The sequence below is a fragment of the Apus apus genome, chromosome 4, assembly GCF_020740795.1.
Source record: "Apus apus isolate bApuApu2 chromosome 4, bApuApu2.pri.cur, whole genome shotgun sequence".
Lineage (NCBI taxonomy): Eukaryota > Metazoa > Chordata > Aves > Apodiformes > Apodidae > Apus > Apus apus.
This window is the reverse complement of record NC_067285.1, coordinates 74,639,043-74,666,537: the sequence shown is the minus strand read 5'-3', so window position 1 is coordinate 74,666,537 and position 27,495 is coordinate 74,639,043. Positions and strand designations below refer to the sequence as shown.

Below are 27,495 nucleotides of genomic sequence, written 5' to 3'. Positions count from 1 at the left end.
GACAGCTCCATTCAAGCTCTATACATTAGGTATCCACTGTTTAAACATAATAGCAAGAACAAGAATACACATGCATGTCTATGTTTTTGTGCACTCCTTTCTCTAGGTATCCTAAATAAAAGCTTATTATCTTTCAGCATAAATAATTTGCTCTTCAATCCTTAAAAAGGGCATGTGGAGTCTTTGAAACAGATAGATATTGGAGAAAAAAAAGAGTCCTTATTTAGTCACCTCACAAGTAAACCTAAAGAAGGCCTGAATTCTCCCCCTCTCAAATTATAGCTTTTCCATGCCTTTACCAGCTTCAAGCCTTTTCTAATTACGCTCTTCCTGTCATATTTTAGACCATCTGGTAGAGCATTACAGGTGAGAACATGGATCAATACAGTGACATACAGATGCTGCTGTGCCATTTTTTTATACTCCTTATTAAAGCCACTATATCACAATGAGCAGAAGTTTTTCTAAGGTAACTACAGTAAATTATTCTATTCTAGGAAAAGTTGTTAATGTAAAACATAGCAATACGTAGGAGTAATTCAATTTTTTTTTTCATGCATTACTTTACACTTTCCAACATTAAATTTGGTCTGCAACCATGCTAGCCTGACATCTATCTTAGCTAGTTAGCAGTGAAATTTTCTATTTTTGTCTGGTCTTAAAAAAAAATAAAATTTAAACCAGTTTATCACCTACATCTTTTGCTACCTACTTTTCAAAAGTAAAGAAAATCTGTCCTCCTTTGGAAGCCTGTGACACATTACAACCATTTCGATACAGTGAAAACCAACTATTTGCTCCTGTACTCCCTAGGGATATTTGATCTATTTATTGCTCATCATGTGACAATTTAGGAGGGACTATAACTAACTTGACTTTCAAAAGCCTTTGATATGGTTATTTCTGGATCACTCAAAGAATTACAAGAGGTTTTCAGGAGCTATGCACAACTCATAAGTAGAATTCTAAAACATACCAAAGGTTTGAATTTCCCTTATGTTACCTGACACTAAAAAAAAATAGTAATAATAATTGATAGTCTTTCTAATGCTCAGGATTTCTAGTGACATTGTACTGATTTACTAAAACACGAGCTGAAACTGCAAGGAATAGCCAGCTAGAGAATACAGAGTCCCAGCCACCACCCTTCGAAAGCTTCTCCTCTGTCAGTATGCAAGTATCATTTTTTATATATCTGTCTATAAAATCCTTTTTTTCCTAATGATCTGATATTCATTTGCTTCAGTGCCTCATCTTTTGACTCTTTCTCTAATCCTGTCCTTGATATATTAGAGGATGCACCTTGCATGGTCCATTGGCGTAACTGGGACCTTCTACCTTAGTTTTTGGCACCTTGCTCATGCATGGCTCTGGCAGCCTACATGCTCCTCTAAATCACTCATTAAAGAAATAATATGCAGGAAATGAACAGCTGTTCTATTTAGAGTTGCAGTGCTGAGTAAAAGTGTTTTATTCTTTTTATCGTTTAAATTAAACATGCCTGTTTAAATCCCTCAGTGACTTCCCATTCACCTCCCACAGTAATCAGAATCACATGCTTCTGAAGTGCAGGATTACAGATCAGTATCTCTTCTATAAAATACTCTTGCCTCAACTCTACTTCTGTCTCACCCCTTCCCCTCCTCCATGAGTTTCTGATTCATTCCTTGGCTCTTGCTTAGACCATGCTGACACAGTCAAGCTACAAGCCTCTTCACTGCCTTTGCCCAGAACTCTCTTCCAAATAAGCAGAAACAAGTGGGTTTTAAGCCCGCCTCCTCCTCCCCCTCCCCCCCAACATCTTCTAAAGGAACAAAGATTTTGAGATAAGGAAAATCTGTGATTCAGTTCATAAGACGTCAAGCTCTCTCCAGAAGTTCAAGGCTCTCTGCCTCCCACACACACTGGCATCTGATAGTCCAGCACAGTCTTTTGCAGGCTCAAGACCATTTTAATTCACTTCTCATACCTTTTGATGCACATTTTAGAGTCCTCTTTAGCTCTTGTGCTCATTCTCGGTTCTGTTTCTGCCTTATGTATTTTTCGTTAATAACTAAACGCTGGTGTACGACAGCTCAATTTTCCATTCAGGTACCTTTTCATTCTCATAAGGCTCATACCCTTCTGCTTATCCAATTTTCTTTATGAAAAAAGTTTTGGAATTTTCTATTCAGCAAGAGAGTAGAGAAAAAAAAAAGATATTATTGAAATATTGATTGGCTGGAAAATGCCAATAAAATGTGAATAAAGCATCACTTGGAGAATAGAGTGAAACAGCAGCAAGGTATTTTCAGAAAATTAAAACAAAAAGGCAGGAATGTAAAAATGTGAATACCTCAGGAAAAAGTAGTTGCTATATCTGTGCAACAGCTGCTTCTCCTGGTTCTAATGGTCTCTGTCACCATTTTTTTCTCTGCCTTATCCAAAGCTACAGCTGTACAGAAGCAGTAGTTGCCTTCTCTATAAACCCTTTCTGCTGTCTAGCTCCTGTAACTCAACCATATGGTCTATAATCAAGGGGAGAGAATAGTATCCCTAAATAAAGAAGCATGAAGTGTATTTACTGAGCTTGGCATAAAACAATTTCGAAGGGACTGCTCTAGGTCTATCACCACAATGCAAAAGAAGGTCTTGAACAGACATGTCCAAGAGAGTTTTTGGGAGAACAGCCCAGCTCAAGATATAATCAAGAGCTGAGTGCTCTGTCTGCATTGATCTATGTGGCTGGCTGCATGTAGATGTGATATATACATGTGATTGTGTACATACCTACTGGAAATACATGCTCAGCCTCATTATGAGCTGAAGATTGAGGACATGGAGTTGCAGCTGCCTTGCTGTTATCGAGCTACACAATTCAGAAACCATTAACACTTTCCTCATGTTAAGTACACGCAGTATGATTTCCTTCTGTCACAGATCACCAAGTAAGCCAAATGAGAAAATAAATTTTTTTTAGTAGGACATCAAACGCCTGTCAGCAAGGTTTGAGGCTCTGGAATATTCCTTAAACCAAAAAAAAAAAAAAAGAAAAAAAAAGCAATCACTCCAGTTTCTCAGTCTTAACAAAAACACAGAAACAGGAGTCACAATATAGCATCTATATCTATTCCGCAGTGTACATAATGATATTGTGACCTAAAAACCAGGCAACTTCTACTTTGCATGTACATAATAGCTATAGTCACAAAAAGGTATGCTATGGGGAAAAAACAGGTAAAGAGAAATACATACTACTCAATACGCATTTAAAACCTTGAGAGCAAAATACTACATTTACCCACAAAGCTGTGCACTTTGTTTTTTCGTCAGCTGCTCTTTTATGCAAAGCTTACTCATTTAAAGTGCAAATTAATGAAGCTTGTATTGGTAACTAAATACACCTGTAGAAAGATCACACTGCACTTCTCCCTTCCCTCCTACCCTCACTTACCTGATAGGCAGGCATGTATAAGTAAACAAAGAATGCATAGTAGGATAATTTCAGTGGAAAAATTAGATAATTTACTGTTGCCTGACATGTCTTCCAATGCATATAATTCAAGAAGCGTGCCACTGTCTCTTCTCCAGCTAAGCCACATATGAGTTGTGCCCTCACATTATTAAAATCCTCAAAGCTGTTGTCACAAATACAAAAAATGGGTCAGAAGAGGTAACCAGATTGTTGCTTGAGACCTAATGTATAAAGTATGTACAAGAGCAAGACATGGTGATACCTCACTGGTGCTCTCTCAAAGAGTAAACTATAAGGCCATCTAGTCCAACACTAAATTCTTGCCCAGTAAGACTTAAACGTGTTTCTGTGAGTAGGGTTTGTAATGAAGATCATGTTGAAGTACCTTGCAGCAGCAATAGCAAGTCCCTAATACTATTAAAATACTATAGTACTATTAAAGTACTATAAAAATACTATTAAAACCATGCTGGCATAAAAGGTGTAAATTTGGATTACCATGTAAAGAGTGGTTTCAACAAACATTGGGATTAACTGATGTTTATAATTCAGTTTTAATCATGAAGTCATTACAATGAGCCAGTTTTAGAAAACATTTTAAATTGAGTAACACTGGATGACTTCAGAATTTGCAAGAACTTCCAGAATTTAGTAGTCATTATGGAGATGAGCAGAAAGACCAAAACCTTGTTTAATTTTACAGCTCTAAAAGATGATCCAGTAAAGAACTCCTTCTCCTCCTAAGCCTTTAATAATATTGGTATCAAAGAAATAAGAACACCAAGTGCTGATAGCTTTTGTCACTAAATAGCTCTATTACATAAACCACTTTTTGTAAAGAAAAGTGGTTTTAAGAATTACTGCAGTTGCCTGAAACCTACTAGCAAATAAAAAAAAACAGTTTATGGACAGAAGATTCTAGGTCTCCATGAAGCATAAAAAGTGATGGTAAGCTGAAATATGATGGCAGACAGCCTAAGAAAGGTTTATAGGATTCATTATCAAGCCAAGTCCAACAAACTACCCACCAGTAAAGCTGTGTCGCTCTGCATGTTGCAGCTCATCAGAGTCTTCAAATGCCTGAACGCACTTAAGAGATAGGAGAAACATTTATTTAACCTTATAGGGACAGAAAATCCATTTTTGAGCTGCTGTGTTAATTGCTGTCAGCAAAATCTGTCCAAACTGTTAGCTTACAGTAGATTATTTGGGTATCAGAATTCAGTATCAGATCAGAAAAATAAAAGTATAAAATAGCTTTCAAGCTGTTCATACAGTTTTAATGAAGATTTGGCTTAACAGACTATCTAAAAAAAACTTTGCACTGCATGAGGATACTTTCCTGAGAGTTTCTGGCAAGTTAAATTTAAGTCACAAGAAATACCAATTCACAGATTTCAGTTCAAAAGATGCTGTCAATGATATTATAAATTTTAATATAAAGTCAGAGCTATTTTCATTAAAAATATCTACTACAGCTATTGACAGAGAAATCAGTGCAATATTGCTCCAGTTTTCTAAGGGCAGTAAGAGAAACAAATTAATTTGCTCCAAAATATGCTCTCTAGAAGGTAAAAAAAAAATTAACAAAGTTATATTCAATAGCATTGGTATTATCTGACCTAACTGAATTCTTCTTAAGAAGCATTCAGAATTTAGCAGGAAACCAGCTCAGAATGGTACTCACATGGCCCAGTATTCTGTCTCCAGCACCAAGCATACAAGCAGCCATGTTTTACAGGAAAGACTTTGGAAGCTAAACCAAGGTGAAAAAGTTGTAAAAAGTGGCTGTCCAAGTAGCGTAGAGATGCTAGAGAAGAGCTTTACAAAGAACTGTGGGGGAAAAAAACCCCACTGGCTTAAAACATAGATCTAAGAGCTCAACACTTGTATTAAATTAATAAATAATACAGCAAAGACTTCAGTGGGAAGTGCAGGTATTCTCTGAAGAGTAGTTTTTAAATGCTGTCACCAGGAAATTTTGGTCAGTAAATAGAGGCAAATAAAGTAAACAAAAAGCCTTTATCAACAATCAGTCTGCAAGGTTGTTGGGATGCCAAATTTAACCTAGTACAGCAGTACTAGTTTTATTAAGTCACCTGCATCTGCTATAACATTGTCACTGCTTTTAGCCAGGAAAATGGCTATTGTTAGCCATACTGTAATCACTAAACTGCATTGTCTAGCATATAAAATAGTATATTTGAAAGACATTCAGTAATTGCTGTTATTTCAAGACAAGCTCTTCTTAAGGAGCCCTGCCTTTCAGTAGATTGCACAACTAGGGATGTACTGGACCTGTATTATCTGTTGGTCTCTTGGTGATGTGGAAGGTCACAACCAAGAGGCCTGTAATTGCCTCAGTCCAGCCAACCGAGCACTCCCTCTTTTTGAGATACACTTAGTCTTAAGCTGTTTCACTTCCCCTGATTATCAAGAAGTCTTTAAAGGAGAGGTGGCTAGAGAGGCATATCTGCAAACACATCAAGATCAAACTTATTCCCTTCCTACTCTTTTTCGGTTCCTAAATCAAGTGTAGCATTTTTTTCCTGGAATGTCTTTCACAGGCTCTCTGAAGGAGAACAGCCAAGTTCCCATGGAAGCAATTTCAGCATTACTCTGTCTCAAAGCAGTTATATATAAATATATATATATATGTTATATTTAAAACAGAATCTACTGTATTATAAGATTCAGTGGAAGTTTCACAGCATTCAGTTCAGTTGAATAAATATTTCTTTTATCTCTTCCACCCACTTACACAGCAGCAGGCATATTTCCAGGACACAGAACGCACGTCTCTGTTCACGCACTGAAATGAACTCCCTCCTCTTACAATGCCCAATCACCCATTTGTAAAGCCTTTGGTTCTAAAAAGGAAAAGCCTACTGCAGTTAAACCGGAAAATTTCCTATGTTCATAAAAAAATTCAATGTAGCCCTTTGAAGGGTTTGGGACATCTTTTGATCCAATAAGGGAAAAGAGATGCCTTTTACTGTTCAAAGGTATAATCTACTCGTAGGCTTTAGATACTCTTGATAAAATATTCCAGGTTAGATATCTAAAATGAAACTGTTTCAAAAAACATGTTTTATGCTCTTCTCACATCACAGTGTTGCTAACTAAGACTGTTAGTTTCATTACCAATATATATACAAAATACTTCTTTTGAGGATAATACTTGACAAGCACCAAAATATTTTTAAGAGTATTTTGAGTCTCAGCTCAAACACAAAGACAGCATGGCTCTAAAGATTACCGGAATTTAAACTATAGTAATTTATCATGTAAAAGCTCAGACTGTGGCAAACACTAAGTGAAGCAATGAGTTTACAAACTGGCTTATACTACATAATTTTATATTTTCTTCAAGTTAAAAGCACACACAAACAGCTGCTGTTGTTCAGTTGATGTGGAGTAAGCACTAAATTGTTCAACTGGTAATTCTATCAGGATCTTGAAACTCCTTTCTAATTAATCTCCTGCAAACCAGTGCACCCATCCCTTAGAGGAAAGGGTACTGAAGCAGGGAATCTGAAACCATCATGAGACACAGATGAGAGAAAAATCAACTTTTTAATCAAATCTAATATTCTGGTAATACAACAGTTTCAGAACAAGTTGTTAGCTCCTAAACAGAGGTCATTTTACATTTTCTACCCACATAAAGCTGCACATGATGCATCGTAAGCAGAACACTTATAATACAACAATTTATTCTGAATATTTTGACCTAAGCTTATCCTAATGCTCAGGAGAACAAATAAGGAATGTTACACCCTGCATGGAATTTTATTTTTGCCTTTAGATTAGCATCCAGTAAACACTAGGCATGGTAAGTGTAGATCCTATGTTTACATGTATTTTTACTACATTTTATTGGAACTAACACCTACACCTCAGTGGTCTCTTGGGTTGTTTTTTTTCCTCCTCAACAGAAAGAAGTCTGGATTATTCATTCTTCTACATTCTAATTCTGTGTAATGAAGTCTTCAAAAGATATTATACATATTATACATATTTCTTTCAAACATTTTTTTGTTTTAATACTTGTATGTGTCTTCCTTCTCCTCTGCCCTCCCATTCCCAAATCAGATATAAGTTGACACGATTTTCAGTAGGCCATCCTTTTCTGTTCTTGCTGACTTTAAAAAGACAGTTAATTTTTTTCCAAAATGAAAATATTTAATTTTGTTACGTTTATGGCTTAAATCAGTTTTAACATGTGCCTGTACTCTGAAAACAAGACTGGGCACTTCCTTCTATCCGATAGATCCCACTATGAAACTGAAGTCTTGCCTGCCAAACTTATTGAAAGACACTCTACTACTGTAAAACAGATGACAACTTCTGACAGTTCTGGTTTTGGTTTATAAGAAGGCTGATGCTAATAAGCCTAAATACAACAAATCACTCCAATTGGCATTTACCAAGGTAGCCACAAGATCCTTCTCCGACAGCATGACCACCACATTCCTGTTCTCATTTTCTCCCTCTCTTTCCCCCCACTGGCATAAAGAGAAAGTGACTGCTTAGAATCAATGTCGTGTTCCTGAAAAAGACGTCCTATCCAATGACAAAGAAATGGTCCCAGTAATGCACTCATGGGATAATTTCACTCTACTCTGCACTAAAAAGGCCTCAATGGATTCCTGGGTCCAATTTTGGCCATTGCATGTTAAAAAAGTAGATATAGGTGAAATGAAAAGAGTGTAGAAGGTCAAGATCATATTTAGAAGGTCTATGATGTTCAGTCTAAATAAAAAATTAAATTGTATCAATGAGAGCATAAGACTATTACAGCAAAACTAGCAACAAGTTGCTTTACAAGATAGCAGAAGGAAGTGCCAGAAACTGGCCCAGTACAGACTGAAGAATATTTAAGTCATACACTATATTTTTAACTAGAAAAGCTATTAAAGCAACTGGAACAAACTACATAAGCATTATTTAAAATTTTGCACTGTTAGATTAAATATGCTGTGCTAAAACTCGATATAGTCACAGTTTCACTTCACAGAGTTCAATGGCAATTATCTCTCATGGTATTCCCTGTAACCTCCCTTTTCTTCTTTGCGCACCTTCAATGTACCCTCAGTCCTGCCTATGCAATTGTTTGTGGGTCATGCCACAAAAAAAATTAGAAAGCTGACCATCTGAAAAGGCACATGTCCTGTTTCTTATGCTGTGGGAATATCTCTTCGTATCTGTGTTTTGCTGTGGGATATCTCTTCATTTTCAAGCTAGAGGACTTTTTCAGGATTCAACAACCCTGGAAAGTTGTTCAACCAGTAGACTCTGCACGTGACAAGATGCAGCACAAATAGTCAAAGCCCACATTATCAAACATTGTACTGTAGAACAACAGCCTTAGTAAAAAGTTTGGACAATATAAGGGCCTTCTTTTTTAAAGATTTCTTCGGGAAATCAGTGGCTTTTTCAGACCTTGTTTTGACAGCACCTCCAGTCAACTGGCAACTCCCATGCCCGTGCCTCATGACAACACACAAATACAAGCATGTCTGTTATACTTTAGATGCCAACTTGTGTGAACAGTAAAACTGACAAAGGAACAACGCATACATATTGTGTCCATGTGTTTATAGTAATCTTACTACTATGCAAACATTATTCTTGAATAATTTCAGCAAATGAACACAAAAGATGATACATATTAAACACAATCCTGTTCAAGATTTTGGACTTTGTGTTGGTTGTACCTAACAAAATTCTTTAAAGGGAAAAATATGCTAGAATGGAGCTTTGTAAAAATACCATTATTTGTGATTTTCTCTCTGCTATCTCTCACACACACTTCTTGTTCAAAAGCAAGATAACATGTCTATCAGGAGGTCCAAATGAAGCTACATGTACTATTTTCCCCAGGCAGCAGGGTAAAGTCCACTCCCAACACAGGTGTACATTCCCACACTTTTATACACTGAATCACAATATTGTGTAAACACAGCAGCTGGCAGGGCCATGTTATAAAACCAGATCCTTGAAGTGATCCAAGTTAAGAATAACAAAAAAAAAAATATGTTGAGGGAAAGGGAGAGGAAAAGGGAGAAGGAGGGGAAGTGTTGCATTGTTGGCTTTTTTATTATCAGTTCAGTGGTTTATAATGCAGTCCAGCAAAGAGTTGTATCAGCACACCTAGAGGAACAGAGAACTATAGCATCGAATAGGAAAGAAACACAACTTTATCTCATTTTTAGCCCAATCACATCCAACTCACATTGTATCAGACTGGCCCCTAGAGCCCATAACAAATCCACAGCTTAAGAATAACTGCAGGAATTTCTTCTCTGATATATTTGTGCTCAGTAGCAGCCTTAGATATATAAGGCTGACTAAATATATGGTGAAATTCATAGGCAAAGTGTGGGAGAGTTACTCACGCATGAGCTTCTTATAGTAACTAACTCTCCCACCTTGTGCACTGGGTGTAGTTAATATCTATATGGAAACTGAAAACATTTGATGTGCACAGAAGTTTATTTGCCTTCTGAAAACATTAACTTTGATGTTCCCTTCTTAAAACATGAACAATGTGACATGGTGTTAAATCTGACATTTAATTTCTAAAACACAAAAAAAAAAGGAAAACAGAAAAAGAAGGGCAGAGAGTTGAAAATGAAGACGTGACATAATATGTAAATATGACAGAAACACAAGAAAAGCATTATGCAAAGTGAATGCCATTAGAGATGAATGGTAAAATAATTCTTTCTAAATCAAGGACAAATACTAGAAGAAAATCAAGAATGTACTTTCATCACATTCACATACCAGGTGTCTTACTGTTGGGGGTTGGGGGGAACCTACTGAACCAAAAAGTAAAGCAAAGAACAAATGTTCTTTTGTATTTACCTAATGTAGTGATAACAACTGATACTGAGGGCCTCCTGTGTTGATAGTTTATGTACTAAATGAATGTTTTTCTCCTCAATCATTGATTACACCTGACTTTTCTACACCTACCCCACCCTTGCCAAAAAACATTCAGGTGAGAATGTGGGAAGCAGAAATGAACAGCTCTTACTCAGAAGCTGCAAAGGAATAGTAAGGATGCAATCTCCTGTCCACATCTAGATTGAGTAAGATACTAATAAAAGAAGCTCATAGTTACCTGCCTCTTGAGAAAGTCCAATGAGTTTGCCTATACTGTTAAGCCATCATTTATAATTAGTTTTCATAAATATATAATGTAGCTATATTAATACCAAAGATACTTCACACTTCTACATGACTTAAACATGAGGCACTCACACCCTTTTCAAACCAATATTGAATCATGTATTAAAAATTAATTCAATAGCAATTCTTACTACATATAACCTGAAGAGACAGAATAACATACTTGAAATTCCATTAAGTGTATCAAAATAAGAATCATAACCAGCTACCTACAAGCTGAAGCTCCAGTTTAGCACATTAGCCCAAATATGAAAAAGTTTGAAAGACAATATTATTCTACTACCTTTGACTTCAGGAGAGCAGATTTCAACCTCTTCAGCAATCTGCTCAAGAGAGTATCACAGGATAACACCCTGGAGGGAAGAGGGGCCCATGAAAGCTGGCTGATATTTAAGGATCACCTTCTCCAGGCCCAAGAGCGATGCAATCACAAATAAGAGAAAGTCAGGTAAAACTCCAGGAGGCCAGCATGGATGAGCAAGCAGATCCTAGAAAAGCTCAAACTTAAGAAGGAAGCACACAGGGGGTGGAAGCTAGGGCAGGTACCCTGAGAGGATTACAGAGAGGTTGTCCAAGCAGCTAGGGATCAGGTTAAGAGAGCCAAATCCCTGCTAGAATTAAATATTTTCAGGGATGTTAAGAGCAGTAAGAAAAGCTTTTATAGGCATGTTGGGCATAAAAGGACAACCAAGGAAAATGCAGGCCCTCTGCTGAAGGAAACAAGAGACCTAGCTACACAGGATATTGAGAAGGCTGAGGTTCTCAGTGACTTCTTTGCATCAGTCTTCTCTGGCAAGTGCTCCAGCCTCATCGCAAAGGCCACAGCAGGTGAAAGCAGGGTCTCGGAGAAAAAAGTACTCCCCACTGTAGAAGAATAGGTTTGTGACCATCTAAAGAACCTGATGGTGTACAAGACTATGGGACCTGATGAGGTCCATCCACGGGTCCTGAGGGAGCTGGCAGATGAAATTGCTAAGCCGCTGTCCATCATATTTGCGAGGTCATGGCAGTCTGGTGAGGTTCCTGCTGATTGGAAAAATGGGAACATAGGCCCTGTTTTTAAAAAGGGGAAAAAGGAAGACCCGGGGAACTACAGACAGGTAGGTCTCACCTCACTGACTGGCAAGATCATGGAACAGATCCTCCTGGAAAATCTGCTGGGGCACATGGAAAATAGGAGGTGACTGGTGACAGCCAACATGGCTTCACTAAGGGCAAATCATGCCTTACCAATTTGATGGCCTTCTATGACAACATCTGTGGACAGATGTTGGATATTGGCAGAACAGCTGACGTCATCTACCCGAATTTGTGCAAAGCATTTGACACTGACCCACATGACATCCTAGTCTCCAAACTGAAAAGACATGGATTTGACAGATGGACCACTCAGTGGATAAGTAATTGGCTGGATGGGTGCACTCAGAGAGTTGTGGTCAATGGTTCAGTGTCCCAGTGGAGGCAGGTGACAAGTGACATTCCTCAGGGGTCAGTATTGAGACCAGTGCTGTTTAACATCTTTGTTGGGATAGATGGATTGAGTGTATCCTCAGCAAGTTTGCTGACAATACCAAGCTCTGTGAAGCAGCTGACACCCAAGAGAGAAGGGACGCAATCCAGAGGGACCTTGACAGGCTGGAGAGGTGGGCCAGTGCCAATCTCATGAAGTTCAACAAGGTCAAGTGCAAGGTCCTGCACCTGGGTCAGCACAAGCCCAGGCACAAATACAGGCTGGGGGGAGAATGGCTGGAGAGCAGTCCTGAGGAAAAGGACCTGGGAGTGTTAGTAGATGAGAAGCTAGACATGAGCCTGCTATTTATAGCAGGGGGACTGGAACCTGATGATCTTTAAGGTCCCTTCCAACCCTAACCATTCTGTGATTCTATGATTCTAAATACCAAAAAATACAAATCCACTTAAAATCCTATTTTCTCAGTACATAAGTAACTGCTAACTTGTAGTATCACTCACCAGGCTACAATATCAGTGTTACCATCCCCAACATCATCAGATATCTCTTCAGACAGATAATCTGGAGCTGTGAAAATGAAAGCCCTGTGAGACTCAGGAACTTTCAACCTGGAGGTTTTCTGGTCTTTAATGACTCCTGTATGAGGAAGAAACCTAACACTGGCTTTTCTTCCCCATGAAAACAGAAGAATTAATAGTGCCAATGATGAGCTAAACCATATCCACTTGGCAACACCTACAGTCCAAACACAGTAGGCTGCCTGTGAAGTCCAGTCTGGTATTCTGCATCAGAAGTACAAGATTAAGGTCATTAAGGTGTGCCAACAAGACAGAATATTCTGCTTCAAGGATGAAAAGCCAGCAGAAGCAAGATGAGGTATAGTAGGGAATCTCCAACACCTCTGAATTTTGCACAAGATCTTCCACAGTGACAAGAGAGATTTGTGCAACCACCAGACTGGCAAGGCATCACATTATTTCAGACAGTCTTCACTACATACACATATCATCGGACGAGAAGTAAACAGTTCCTTAACAAGTAGTTTACAATAAATTAATCTGGCAGAATTACAAGATTTATGGTGTGACCTAACCTATGTAAGATTTAGCAATAGGATATTTTGTTTCAAGTTAGCAATATTTCTCATTTCTAGGCCTTCAATCAAGCATGGCTAAAACTAATAGTGCCCACATCAGATTGAGCAGCCAGTAACAAGGTATAATTTCAGCCTAATGCCCAATAAAAGCAATTCATTTTAGAATACACATTTGCAACACAAGTTTACAATGCCAAATACAGCAACATGCCTTCATCTCGTGCAGAAGGAGCAAAATAACTGCAAGTAATCTGACATAGGGCAAGAGCAGAAACAAGGGTATAGAAGAAGAAAAACACAGGAATGAAATATACATATTTAAAAATAAATACATTAAGTCTGTTAGGCAACTAGTTTTAAATTTACAAAAAATCTATGCTCAAATCTCAAAAAATAGTAGTAAGGAAATCTACCCTATCCATTTTCAGGATTTGTGGCTAGAAAACAAAGGCAGGAAGCAAGGTTTTCTAAGCTAGTGGTTGTTCTATTCTAACTGAGGTTTCAGCATAAGGTACAACCAATTAGAAAACTGATTAGCTCTGTTTGTGTGGGATGGGCAAAGCCTTCATGCTAGATATTGGCTGATCTAAGCAAACAAACAAACAAACAAAAAACACACCAAAAAACCAGTAGAACCTAAAAATTTCTGCACAAATGGCAACCGGTAAGGCACAGAGACCAGGCAGGAGAAAGTAATTTATTCTGCAGGCTAGCAGGAAAAAAAATGTAGTAAAACAAATAGGAAAGCTTAATTGGAGAACATGGTTTCAGATTTAGGAGCAAACCTACTTTGTTTATACAAATTGCACTAAAGTATCAGAGAGGGGGCGGTACAGAGGTGGCTGACAGCATTAATTTTAGGCAGAGTAAACCATCTATTTTATTGTATTATATAAGGTTTAGTTCCAAACCTCATTAAACTCAACTGATTCTTCATTTACTTCAATAATCTTTGAATTTAAACAGAATTTTAAAAGCACAACTACTTGCTTTTAAGCACAAGGTCTGGAAAAATTCCAGTTTGCAGATAATATTTCCCATGTCAGAGCTGAACTTAACTGACAAAATAACTGAATCTACACATTACATCTCTTTTATTGCAGAAAATATTCTCACTCTTACCTGCACGTTTTCTTCTGTAACTTGAATTTCAGCGGTGTAAATATAATCAATAAGCATCCTTAGAGTCCAGCCATCGACTTCCTTTATTCGAACTCTCTTTGCTCGACTTTCACTCATCTCACCTATAAACACAGTTTATTAGTCAAGTAAATGAGATAGAAATGCAGCAGAAAGCTTGATAGTAATTGCTTCTGCCAGATGCAGAACTTTTTGCATACCATCAGTTGTGACAGTAAAACAGCTTTTATAATAATAATTTCATTTCTTTTCTTTCTCCTTCCAATGAGAAAGGAAGACTGCTGTTGCCATCATGCAAATGCTACCTAGGTTTGCAAGTCATCTATTTTCTCCAGTGTACAATAGCAAGAAAACATTGATATCAGATCTAAATAAGACTCTTCAAATGCATACAGAAATATTTTGCTGGCAAAGCAAGCTATTGAAATACTCTAGCTTTATTAATTTCTTAATCAAAGTAGCTTTCCAAAGGCAGTCTGGAGTAATTTTACTTAAAAAAAAAAAAAAGTTATAACCCCAGAGAAGAATTAACATATATATTTATGAGCTTGCCTATTTATTACTCCATTAGCAATTTCACATCCATTACAGATCTTAACAGTTAAAAATCAAACTAGAAATAAAACGGTAAGCAAGGGAAAACCTGTTGAATCTCATTTTGTGAAGGCTGACATAATGGCCATATGCCACAACTGATCTTCATGGAAAGACCTGCAAAACAGCTTCCGCCTTCTAAAATAATATGTTTCTCAACATGAAACATTTTGTTTATATCTGAAATAATTGCCCAAGGATGGATTTTCAAATAATGATTATAACCTTATCCATGACTACCAACCGCACATCTGGTCATCCTGGTCTTCTAACCCTTTTTGCATTAATTTGCACTGAGAAGCTAAACTGAACTACACCAGCTATGTTGGTAGATAAATAAACTTTTACTTTGGAAGAGTATATCCCAGTCTCTGGGTACCTTCATTTCTTATTCTTCTAAGGATGTATTCTTATTTCTTTCCCCTAAGCATCTAGAGATAAAGATATTGATGAGGTAACAAAAGAAGTAGACAGGATGGAGAAAGCAAATCAGAAGATGCTTATCATTGCTGGTATATCCTTATGAAGTACATACACTTTTTTGTTGTTACCCTGTGGTCTCCATGATTGCTGCCAAACAACAAATTTCACCCAGTCCATTTGGCAAAGGGATCATCATCGAGGAATGTATTCTTATTTATGCCTTATGGGTTTTTTTTAGCTAACGGGTAAGGAATGGCATTTTAAGTAACCCTTTAAGTGGTAGGAAGTGCAGAAGACCACCTACAGCAACGTGCTGCTACTTAATGGCAACACACGCTGCATCTCAGAAACCAATGATGAACTACACCAACTAGCAAAATTCAGCCCCTGCATAACTTTTTTTTCACCTGCTCTTCTGAAACATATCCCTACACCTTTGAAGAATGAATGCAGTGTGTTATCTGCAGGGTCCTGTATTCCAGGTTTTTACTTCTAGTTTGACACAGAGTAAGCCTATTGATCTTCAGAGCGTGCATGCTGCAAGCTATTTATTATGCAAGCTGCTGTGGAGGTGGTCCTTTGGGAAGAGCGTGTGTGTGGGAGAGCAGAGTTTGATATTCTGCAAGCACATTAGGTTTGTTTTCAGATTTTGTGTCAAGGCTTCTAGAGCCATGGATAGGCACCTTCTCTGTTTAACAAGAGAGCCTAGAATATGCAAAAAACAAAACCAAAAGCAAAGACTTGCTTTTACCTTTCATGCTTTCATGCAGTCTTAATACAATTCTAGATCAGTCCTCTTGTGATCCAGCCTTCTTTGACAGATCACATGCAGGAAACCATAGACTCCCTCACTAGGGGGTCTCAGTCTAGAATCCAACCTGCTGAAGAACTTGATTCGTGACTGAGAAGTTGCACCAACATATCTCCACAGAGTTGTTAGTGGCAGGAAAGCATATTGTGAACAGAAAGGAAAGCACTGAGTTGATCCAACTTCCTCAACAGGAACAGCAGAGCACTAGTTGAGTAGAAGTTAGTAAGATGCTATCTAAAAAGCTTGCATGATTTCTCACAAAGTAACGTAAGGGAGGCTTTTTTCTTTTTAAAAACAGAATTTTACAAATGGAGAATGGAAGTGAACTCCATGGGGTCCCTAGCTGAATAGAAGTTACTAAGATGCTATCTAAAAAGCTTGCATGATTTCTCACAAAGTAACATAAGGGAGGCTTTTTTCTTTTTAAAAACAGAATTTTACAAATGGAGAATGGAAGTGAACACCACAGGGTCCCAAGGGGTAACTGCATTGGTAGAAGAGAAAATTAAACCTTGTCCCAAGACAGGCTGTAGGGCAACTGAAGTGTCCTTTCACTAATGTTTTCTAATCCTTTCCTCTAAAAATTTAAGTGTATTTAATTCAGATCACAATATATATTTCTGAAGACTTTGGCTGCATGTAGAAGGAAGAATTATTCCTGGTAACATAGTCCCAGATGTTTAATGTTTTTTTCCTCTCTACTTACAATTGTTACTAACTTTAAGAGGCAGTAACTTTTGCTTTCTCAGTATTTAATAAAATTACTTCTACCATTGCAACAAATGAAAACAGAAAAAAACCCAGGCAGAGGGTTTGATCTCAGTTAATGCCATATCCCATCCTGCATAGCAGTCAGCACCTCATGACTCAGAGAAAGATGGAAGTAATGTGTAAATGTGTCCAAATATAAACATCTAATTTCTAGTCAAGAAAAAACACTGAAGCATAAAAGTGCAATTCTTTTACTGTCCTTTTAATCACTGTATTGTTCTGGATGGAGGAAGATACTTTTCCATTTGGTTGTAGCTGGTTAAGGGATCAAATTAGCTTATCTGAACTTGCAGATTACTTCATGGGAACACAAATCCACCTGAGAAGTGTGAATTGCAGGGTTCATGGAGATAATTATTGCGAACTTCAGGATTTTTTCTGTGGGGAATGATTGAAACGCACCAACACCACAGTTCAGCCCTGGTGAAAAGCAGCCTATGATAGTAGTATAAAATCTGTTGATAAATCTTTAAGCTAAAGCTCAACTTTACATAACCTCCCACCAATTTGGTTCATCAACTACCCAAACACTGCCACAGATGTGTGGGTTAAACGATTCCCACCCATTATTTGGGTGAGTGTTCCCACCTCTCACACACTGAGGGGCAAACATGATCTACACTTAAAAACATAAAACAAGCAAAAAATCCTCAAAGGGACTGAAGCAAGGCAAGGACCAAGATTTGAGTGATTCCATCTGGAGAGAAGCCACAGACACCACTGTACCAGCACTCCTAACAAGTCATAAACTTCTCCATGGAAAGGGCAGCTCGGTCAAGCAGAAATGTCTTGACTGGCACAGAATATAAAACTTACACTCTGAATGAAGAATATTTTCAATGTCACAGTCAACAACAGCTTGTCTTTAATTCAGAACTCATGTAAGAGGCTTGTATTTCTCTGTTACTAAGGTGATAAAAAGGAACTGTAGAAGCAGCTGTTTTAATTTTTATTGCTTTCTTTGAAGTTAAAATGAAGAAGAATGTATCAGTCACTTGGAATGTTTGTCTCAGTTGCAAATGCAAACTCAAAGAATTACTAAAGAAACAGGTATTTAATTTTACACACAACTGTAAAGCATTTTTGCTGCTAGTAGTGACTCCATTTCTAGGTTTGGTTGTGTCAAAATATTTGCATATAAGATCAAGAATAATCAGCTGCTTCTCCAGGATACAACAGTATTTAAAATACCATCAGTCTTCCAGTTGCACACAATTAAAGTTATTAAAACTCCAATTTTCTTCTATATTGGCAGGCCAAGAGTCACATTTCTGCCTCCATCTGAGCTAGTAGTCAGAAGTAATATATTGCAGAGAATTGTTTTCATTTCGGTCAACATTACCAAACCAGCAAGAGATTTGAGAAGGAACAGACAAAACTTCAGAAATTAATTTTTATATGCATTTAGTAACATTCTCACTTTGACACCAAATGCCACATAATTTCAGTGTGATTTACAACCAATATGGAATTAAACCTAGAGCCCAGGAATTGAGCTGGGTGCTCCTATGACCCTGAACCTATCTTAGCCTCACAAGCCCTCAGTATTCCTGTTACAGCAGCAAAGCAGTAACTCTGAGAGCATAGAGGAAGCAGAGGCAGAATCAAGCCTGCACAGAAAAGTTGTGGCAATGATGCAGAGTACATCTGTCACAGAGAATTACCCTAAAAATACCAAAACACGTATTCCAGCTATAGGTTGCCAAAGCCACAGAAAGCTTTCGTAGCTACTAACAGCCTAGAGTACTCAGGGTCTGAAGAATGTAGCAGCATTAGTTGTTAATGGACAATTTGCTCCAAAATTAACATGAAAGTAATTTTAACCTTCTTTTGGACAAGTAAAATTACTAGAGCCTTAAAGGTTATAAGAACTCTACTATTCCTGGCTTACTTAAGATATAAATTTGTTTAAATTAAGGACACTTTTTAAAGCATTCATCACGCTCACAAAGAAAAGTCACCAGTATGGCCTTAGACTGTAAAAAAAATCATTAAGAAACCCAAATGTTCTGATTGGCTTATCTAAAAATTAAACAAGATCCTAGAAAGCAAAAATAATTTAATTTTGTGCTTTGTACAGTTGGATTGGATTAGAACATAGTAAGTATTGAAACATTTGGTACCTGTAAACATGGCATGGAAGTAGGGGCTGCAGGCGGCTAGCACAACTCTATGCGCTGCAATTTCCATGTCTTCAGCTACTATGGTCACATCACACAGCAAGTTTTGACTATTTAGAAATATCAGAGAAGGCAATTTCACGTAAGTGAACTACAACAGAAAAGCATATTAATATCACACACAATTTTTTTCCCATGCCCTCAAAAGAGGCAGGCAGACAATGTTGATGAAGCATTGTTTTTAAATGCATTACACGACCACATGGCTATTACTCAGGTGGATTGCAGATGGTGCTTGAGTACACAGAACTGTCGAAAAATCAAACAACCGAATTACAACTTCTTGCACAGAAGTTTTCTGCATTGAATAACCAAAATTTGTGTCAGCACAATTTATAAACCTTCTCACTGGAAGTTTGGGCCTCTTTGAATAACTATGACAGTAAAAAGAATTTGACATACACAAACACTAAAAAACTGAGGTAAAAGATGAGACTTTACAGATAACAAAGAATCCAAACTTCAGAAGTGATGCTGGTGTCACATTGCACTGGAAGCTCAAGCCTTCTTAATTGTTCAAAATCTCTACTCTATCATGTCTATATTTATTGCTTTCCAAGCATTTTTGATACACGGCCCATGCACACAATAGCAACTATTTCTTCTACTCTGATCAGTTTTGAATTTATTATGGTTAATTCTGTATCTTTCCTGCCTTTTTAACTTAATTACACCCATTTTTATTCTTGTCCTTTGCAACTGTAATACAAATTTCCTCCCTCTCTGTTGCAATAAAGTAACATTTATAATCACTCCTAATATAGGTGTTTCCAATGCAATAGCAATTGGGTATACTCTTTCCAGTTAAGCCCACCACACCATGTACTCTTTATAATCCAATTTTCTAGATGGAAAAAAGAGGGGGGAAAAACCCAACAAAACAAAAACAAACAATATTCACCTCTGTCCAAAGAAAAATCCGTGATCTCTCAGCCTCTGCCATCATCCAATTTCTTTGAGCACAGCCTCAAGTAAGGTGGCCTTGTGGAGGACACACATCAGAAATTTTGGTGGCCAAAACTAACCTTTGGGGCCATACTGCAATCCTGGAATTAGAATATTTTCCCCTTTCAGCTCTTAATACCTACAGTAACTATCTAAATCTCTTAAGTTTAGCCTGCAATATGATTATTATAAAATAAGATGTATAAGGTAATGGCCATACCCACATGAAACAGACAATTCAGAGGAGCTTGAAAACAACCATTACATTTATTATATAAAAATTAAAACAGAAAGCTGCATAAATAGTCATCAGATACCCAGCTTCTTCAGACACCTGCACTTACCCTGAGAAGAGGAACAAAAGGTTTCATACTTAGCTGCACAGAAATACCCAAGATAACATTGAAGCCAGAAGCAACAGAATTATAGCAGTGCAAAACTCAGACTAATTAATTACACTGCACATTTATAGACATAGTAACTTAGAGGTTGTCCAGATACATCTCTGGTCTGGAACTGCATGAGGTGAATGAATAGGCTGTGCATTACTACAAAGCTGACAAGTTAAATAAACTACTAAATAAAGGAACAAGCTTATACATTTAATGTTCTCTGCTGGAAGCACCTTGTACCTTACACAGCAACTCATCACCTTCATTTCATGAAGGGCACACCAATTTATTCTGGAAAAGCTTGCTTTCTGAAGCAGTATCCTACTAATTTGCCTGTGTCGTGTGACCGAATGAATAGAGCTGTGGGGTGTACAACCTCGTGGTAAAGGAAATGAGAAATGGGGGGGGGGGGTTTAAAATTATAGATTTAAGAACAACTGTTTACCAGCTTCCAGGTTATTATTCATTGGTTTATCTAGAGAAAGGCCAGCACCCACATCTTCAAAAGATTTTGGTAAAGTCTTGTTTGCAAGAATGAGGATTTTAACAAATACAGGTAAGGTCAAAAGAATGTGTTAAAAGCAAATTATAATGAAGAGGAAAGACAGGCATCATAGGGTAACTTCTTCATATGTCAAGAACTAATTAGCTATCCTAATGATCTCTCTGACTCAGTGTTGAGGTGATGGTGAGTAATGAAATGACAAAAACTACCAAGGACAAAATTACTCAAATTCGTCAAAATTTGAAAGCTCAGAAAAAAACTCTTCTGAGCTTAACAGAACCATGCAACCTGACAGCAGCCAAAAGTATAATATAAACTCATAAATTTAAGCATTTTAAAGCCAATGTATTTTAGATGCTTAAGCAGATAATTTCTTCACTACTTATCCTTTTTCTAGAGAGTATACCTCTGACAACTATCTGCTTGTGCGACACCAACGAATAGAACTGAGAGTAGAAACCACCCTAAAAATGTAGTCAGTGAAATAAAAAATATCATTTACTTGATTAATATTGGGTCTTCACATAGAGCAATGAAGTCTGAAACACTTCTAAAATATTTCACTTTATTCTTTCAAACAAACAAATGCAAATAGTAATGTTTATAATCTTATCTAATTAGCACTTACCATTTTAAAAGCTGTACTCAGCTTAAACAGTATAAACATTGCTACATCAAGTATCATATTAAATAATAACTACAGTTAAGCAGGGCACTCCTCCTGTTCCAACTTTAACTATTTATGCATGTGAGACAAAATTGCTCAAATTGTTTCTACAGCAATTCAAATTTAAGTAACCATAGAAACTAAAGTATGTTCTGAAAATAATCCACAGCCTTCAACAATGCACTCTGCAGGAAAACCATATATCTTTTACTTGCAACACAGCAAAATGCAGGTAAGGTTCTTGACTTCTGGAACTGTTGTAAAATTCATTATGGGAAACTGTTTCTTCATCTAAACTCTTGCTCATCCATTGGAAGTTATGACTATTGGCTCTACCCAGGCTCTATTACACTCCTTGAGACACTGAATCTGTTTACTGCGATCCCTGAAAAAGCCACAGGCATAAGATGAAGCAACAGGTATAAATTCTTCCAGCATAAGCTAACTAGGCTATTAACATACTAGAAAACTACTCTCTGCTCTTATTCCTTTGTCCTCAGACTATGTACGTCTTTGAGCTGGATTTAAGTCATTTCTAGTCAGCATATTATTTTCCAGTACACCGCAAACTGTCACAGCCAGATAAATACATTGATCAGACCATAGTATCTACCATAGTATTAAAGATTTACCCATACGGAGCAGTGAAGATCAAAGGCACAGGCATACTTTAATAGGGTATCAGTTGCTGTCTTTTTTTCAGGTGAAGCCTCTCTAGTTTTTAATCTTATATGGGAAATAACAAAGGACTACAGGATTTTCACACCCTCTGGTATTGTTTGTGCTACAGAACTGTTTTATTTATTTAATTTCTCCATTTTTGCTGTTAGCTATAAAGCTGAATTACTGTCAGTGATAGCTGCAAGTTCTAATTACCAGAGTTCAGTTGTGAGCTCTAATTACTAGCTGTCACAGTTTTCAATACCATCTCACCTACTCATATGTAGAAAATAAATCAATATGGGTGCTAAGAACAGCATCAGCTCAAGTCTCCCAGTTTTGCTGAAACTGATGGTGGTTTTCTCAAGGTCTTACAAAACTTTATTGAGAAAAGTTACTTTCAACATTTGATTTGGGAGTTCATCAGTTTCTTCCAGTGGGCAAGCAAAAGATTACTAAAAAAATAAAGCATACTGTCAGTTAGTTTACATTTGTTAGACTGTGACCTATGTCTCCAGAATAGAAAATGTTCACATTTTTCCATTTCATAGCCTATCACATAAATTAAAAACTGGCATATAAAGAGTCTTAGACTTAACTGAAGAGTTACTTTTCATCTACCCAGGATCAATTACATACAAGACAGGATCAGTGGCTGCAACTCCTTAAATACAGTCTCTTAAGTATTCTTCAAGTCTCATAAACCTAGTTTTGAATAACTAAAGAGAGGCAAAAACATACTGCACACACTACAGCTATCATCACAGTACTATAATTCAGCTATCACTTCATTGTATATTTAATCCCTCTCATCAGCTACGCTTTTGGAATTGCCTGTTCTTAATAAACAAATTTTATTAATGTAATGAACACAAATTAAAGTATTAGGGAATCCAGGCAGATGTATATAGTGAAGTAATACCTTCTTAATTCATTCATAACTTTAAAAGCTTTCTTCATGTGCCATGGGTTTACTGTAACAGGACAGTGAATTTCAGTGTTATCATCTTTCAGATCCAAGGGCTTCTGATGGCAAAGTTTGGTGCATCTAGAAAGAGAGAGGGGGAAAAAAAGGATAGTTAATATTTCTGTTTGGCCTCCAGTTCTGTCACTCTTATTTTCTCCACCTACATCTTGAGGAGAAGGTTTGCACTTCAACTTATTCTCTACTCAAAGCAATTGTGGTTTTCCTACCGAAAATGTGAAGTAGGTAGAATTCCCAAGGAAGCGATAACTGGTGGCCAACATTAGTGAGGCTGACAGGGGGACTCGGGACTAACAGTAGTCTCCACCAAAGAAAAAAATATTATAATGCCCTCGAATATTTCCAATAAGCCCTGAAGTGAGAGGAGAAGCAGAGGTGAGGGAACTGTTAGCCTAGTGCCCATACAGATCAACGGCAGAACGCAGCATCCATCACCCCAGTCTCTCAATGCCTTTCTCGCCTGTGAGACAAGAGCCACTCTCTGCCCTCCCACCAGGACCTCCCTTACTAGTTCACACAGCTTCCAGCTCATCTCTGTCAGGAAGACCACTGCTGTAATTGTCCAGGCTTTCCCTAGCAGCAGCATGAGACCCAAGTGACTATGAGAAAAACTGGTTAGAGATCCACGCAATGTTTTGAACAGCACAACTGACCAGTTTAATTTTTCTCTCAAAACCCCACCCAAAATAGCAAGAGAAAAAAACAAGCAGTGTGAAAAATCATTAGCTCTATCGACAGTTATCTCTTCCTATAAGAAATAGCCTTGTTTGACAGACACTAACTTCTGTATAAAAGTGATTATGCACAACCCTCAGTCACTACGACTGTCCAAACAGCAACTGGGTTTTCCATGTCAAGCCAAGCCAAGCAGTTTTGTGTTTATAATCATGATGTTATTCTTACAAGGCAAATGACATTGTTGTAATACTTGGAAAATGCACAGCATCAGTGATGTTTCACCTACACTATTATAACCTTACTCTTGAACCTCTGAGCTAGAAATAAGCAAAGTCACTGAAGTCACTTGGTGGGACAAATGACCCTGGTACATCAGTGATCTAATTTCAAATGAAAACTCAATCTTACTTGCTTTAGGTAAGAAAAGTCAAACTGAATGCATGCACTGACTCCCATAACTCCAGCCTCTTTTCTGCCATACCTAAACCTTTTACTTGGGCATTTCTAAAGAAGCTTAAAAGAAAAATTCAACAGTACTTTTAGATTTTAACCTAGAACTCTATATTCTGTGCACTACAACAACATGCAAAGCAAAGTATTTGGCTCTACTTTTCATTATTCCAAAACTAGCTACAAAATTTTGATGCAAAACAGCACAGAACTGCATCAAGCAAGGAAGGAATGGAAAAAAGACTGTAAAACACTGGCAAACATAAGGTCCATCTACAGAACTGAAACTATGACCAACTTACTACGTGGTACAATGAAACTGCTACGAATCAAAAGTTTCATGCTCAATTTTGAAAATAGTACAACTCATTACTGAAAAGGGCCAGGTAACTGATGGCAATTTTGCATCACTCAAAAAGAAAAATCAAGTTAGATGTTATAAAGCACATACACATGCTGCTCTATATGGAGGCAAAACAAAAAAGACATCCTATCTAATGAACTCCTTTAGACTAACATTATTCTTCTAGATTATATTACACATGTAGTGATCAGCATTAAATAATAATACACAGAAATCAGTGACTAAAGGAAACATGCAAAACACCAAAGACTAACTGTGAGGAAGAGACCCAACTTCTAATGACACCACTGACTTATCAAGTCAAAGATAAGAACACTTCTTCTATGGTGCCTTCTTACATCCCAAAACGACTTATCATCTACTGATGTGTGCATATCTGCATACAGACTATATACACATGACATACAGATATGCAAGAAAAAAAAAATGGGGTCAGAGTTGCCTTTATAGAGCTCCACAGGCAACCCGGATGCTTCCTATGAAGCACAAATTCATTTGCTGAAGTTTCACTAGCTTGTCACAAAGGATGACTTTGTTTTAAGGTAATGAAGCCTATAAAACAGTTATGCCTTCTGTTTCGACAACAGCTAGTCTGCCTGAAGTTCCTGGAGCCTCTCTCACCATTTCACCAGCTGGGCCAAAGCCATCTGCGACCGCTTCCCTTGGTTCCTTCTCAAGAGCCCCACCACAGCGCACCTGACAACACGACCTCCAGAAGGCTCCGGACGAAGCTCTGCTGAACTGGAGCACGTAAAGCACGGGACGAACCCAACTGAAGTGCAGCTGGAAATAAGCGGCTCGCCTAGCGCACCGCTACTAAAGATGCTTAACTAAATAACCAGAAAAGCGAGAGTGTGATGAGCATGACTGCTGAGTCAAACAGGGAGTAATTCGGGACCACATATGGAGGAAGCAGAAGGAGTGAGGGGGAGGAGAGGAAAAAAAATTAAAATCTCCTGTCCCTGCAAGCTGGAAGGCGCAGGGCAGGCGGCGGGGCGGGGGTGCGGGCTGCCCGCCCGCCCAAAGCCCACCGCCCGCTCCCCCCGCGGCCCGACCCGATGCCCGCCCGGCACCCGCCGGCCCCGGCGCGGCGCGACGAGGCATTTCAACAAGAAGAGCGGCCGCGCTGGCCCTGGGGAGCCCCGGCCCAGCCGACAGGGGCTCCGCCACCCGGCCAGCGGCACGACCCTCCCGCCAGCGCTGCCCCACCGCGCCATCGGTGGGGCCGGGCCGCCCCCGCCGGAGCTGCTGCGGGCAGCGCTGCCGAGGGGCTCGGGGCAGGCCGGCCGCGCCACGGCCCGGGCGGGCTGCGGAGCGCTGGGGAGTTCCGCGGCGCGCTCAGCTCGCTGCTGGGCGGCTGGGTCCGGCCCCGTGCCCGCAGCCCACGGCGCTCTTCTCCGCCCCGCCGCGCCGCAGGAGCCCGCCAGCCTCCCCGCCCGCCCCGCCGCCGCACTCACACGGGCGGCAGCAGCATCTCCATCGCGGCTCCGCTCGGGCTTCCTCGGTGCAACGCGGGCGCGGCGCGCTGCCGCCAGCACCATGCCAGCCGCTGCTGCCCCGCCGCGGGGTGCCGGCTGCGCCCGCCCGGCAGAGCCCCCAGCGCCCGCCGCCAGCAGCCGGCGCTGCCCACTTCCGGGTGCCCGCCCGCGGGAGGGCGTTGGCGGGGCCGGCCCGCTGCGCAGGCGCGGCGGCGGCAGGGGCGCGCGGGCCGGCCCGGGCAGGCAGCGGGAGCCGTGGGTCCCTCCGCTTGGACTAGCGAGGAGCTGCCCGGGCGGGCGCTGCGCTGCGCTGCGCTGCGCTGCGCTGCGCGCCCTGGGGGCTGCGGGGCGGGCTGCTGCCTCGCCATGGTGCAGCCCAGTCGCAGCGGCTGCTTGTCGTTGGCCTTTAGGAAGAGGCGGTGCTGTGCCTCTTTGCTGGAAGAAGCATGTCCTTCGAGGGGGTGAGCCCAGGTCCACTGCCCTTCTGGGTCCTGGGACAGCCGAGTGTGCGTCTCCCTCCCTCCAGGAGAGCGGTGGCTGAGGGCGGAGACCGACACCCTCGAGCAGTCCCACACAGGGACGCGTCCCTCAGAGTGCCCAGCTCGGGCACCCAGCACGGCGGGTCCTCGGCACCTGGGAGGAGGGCATGAGGCACTCGTGAGGGGACAGAGGTGCTCTAGGCCCTGCAGCCAGGGCTGGTCTTCCTTTCTTTTGGGGAAAAAGATAGATAGATAGATAGATAGATAGATAGATAGATAGATAGATAGATAGATAGACAGACAGATGCAGGCAGATAGATAAGGTGGTCAGAGGTCTCCTCTGTGAACAGGCCCACCCCTGTGGGTGGCCACAGGAGCTGGCCTGGCACGGGCTGGCACAGGTGGCTGCAGCTCAGAGAGAGGGCCAAAGGCGAGCCCGAAGGCATCCCGGGTTGGAGAAGGTGGGCTCTGCCCTTGAACAGGCAGCAGGGCCGGTGCTGGGGTTGGCTGTGACCTGCTGGATCTCATCAGCTTTCATTTGAGGCAGTCCAGCAGAACAGTGGCTGTGACACTTGGCACAGCTGCCATCCTGTCTAGTTATACAATCACAAACATCACTAACACTGAGCATTAAGTACTTGAGTTCTGCTTTAATGTTTGCTTAACAGCAAGAAGAAACTCAGGCAGGACAAGGATCTGTTTCAAACCTGTGTCTTTCTAAGCAACACCGATTCAAAGAGTAATGAATGATG

At 39.6% G+C, this 27,495-nt stretch overlaps 1 protein-coding gene across 1 annotated transcript in view; it reads right to left on the bottom strand.

Annotated features, from left to right (window-relative positions):
- The window catches only part of KLHL2 (kelch like family member 2), a 60,256-nt gene extending 33,864 nt beyond the window's left edge, over positions 1-26,392 (bottom strand). Inside the window, exons 1-4 of the mRNA XM_051618232.1 lie at positions 26,244-26,392; positions 23,232-23,357; positions 19,084-19,190; positions 14,344-14,465 (exon numbers count right to left, since the gene is read on the bottom strand). Coding sequence (XP_051474192.1) covers positions 14,344-14,465; positions 19,084-19,190; positions 23,232-23,357; positions 26,244-26,266 — 378 coding nt within the window. The 5' untranslated portion in view covers positions 26,267-26,392. The remainder of the gene's footprint in view (positions 1-14,343; positions 14,466-19,083; positions 19,191-23,231; positions 23,358-26,243) is intronic.
- Positions 26,393-27,495: the final 1,103 nt, after the last annotated feature.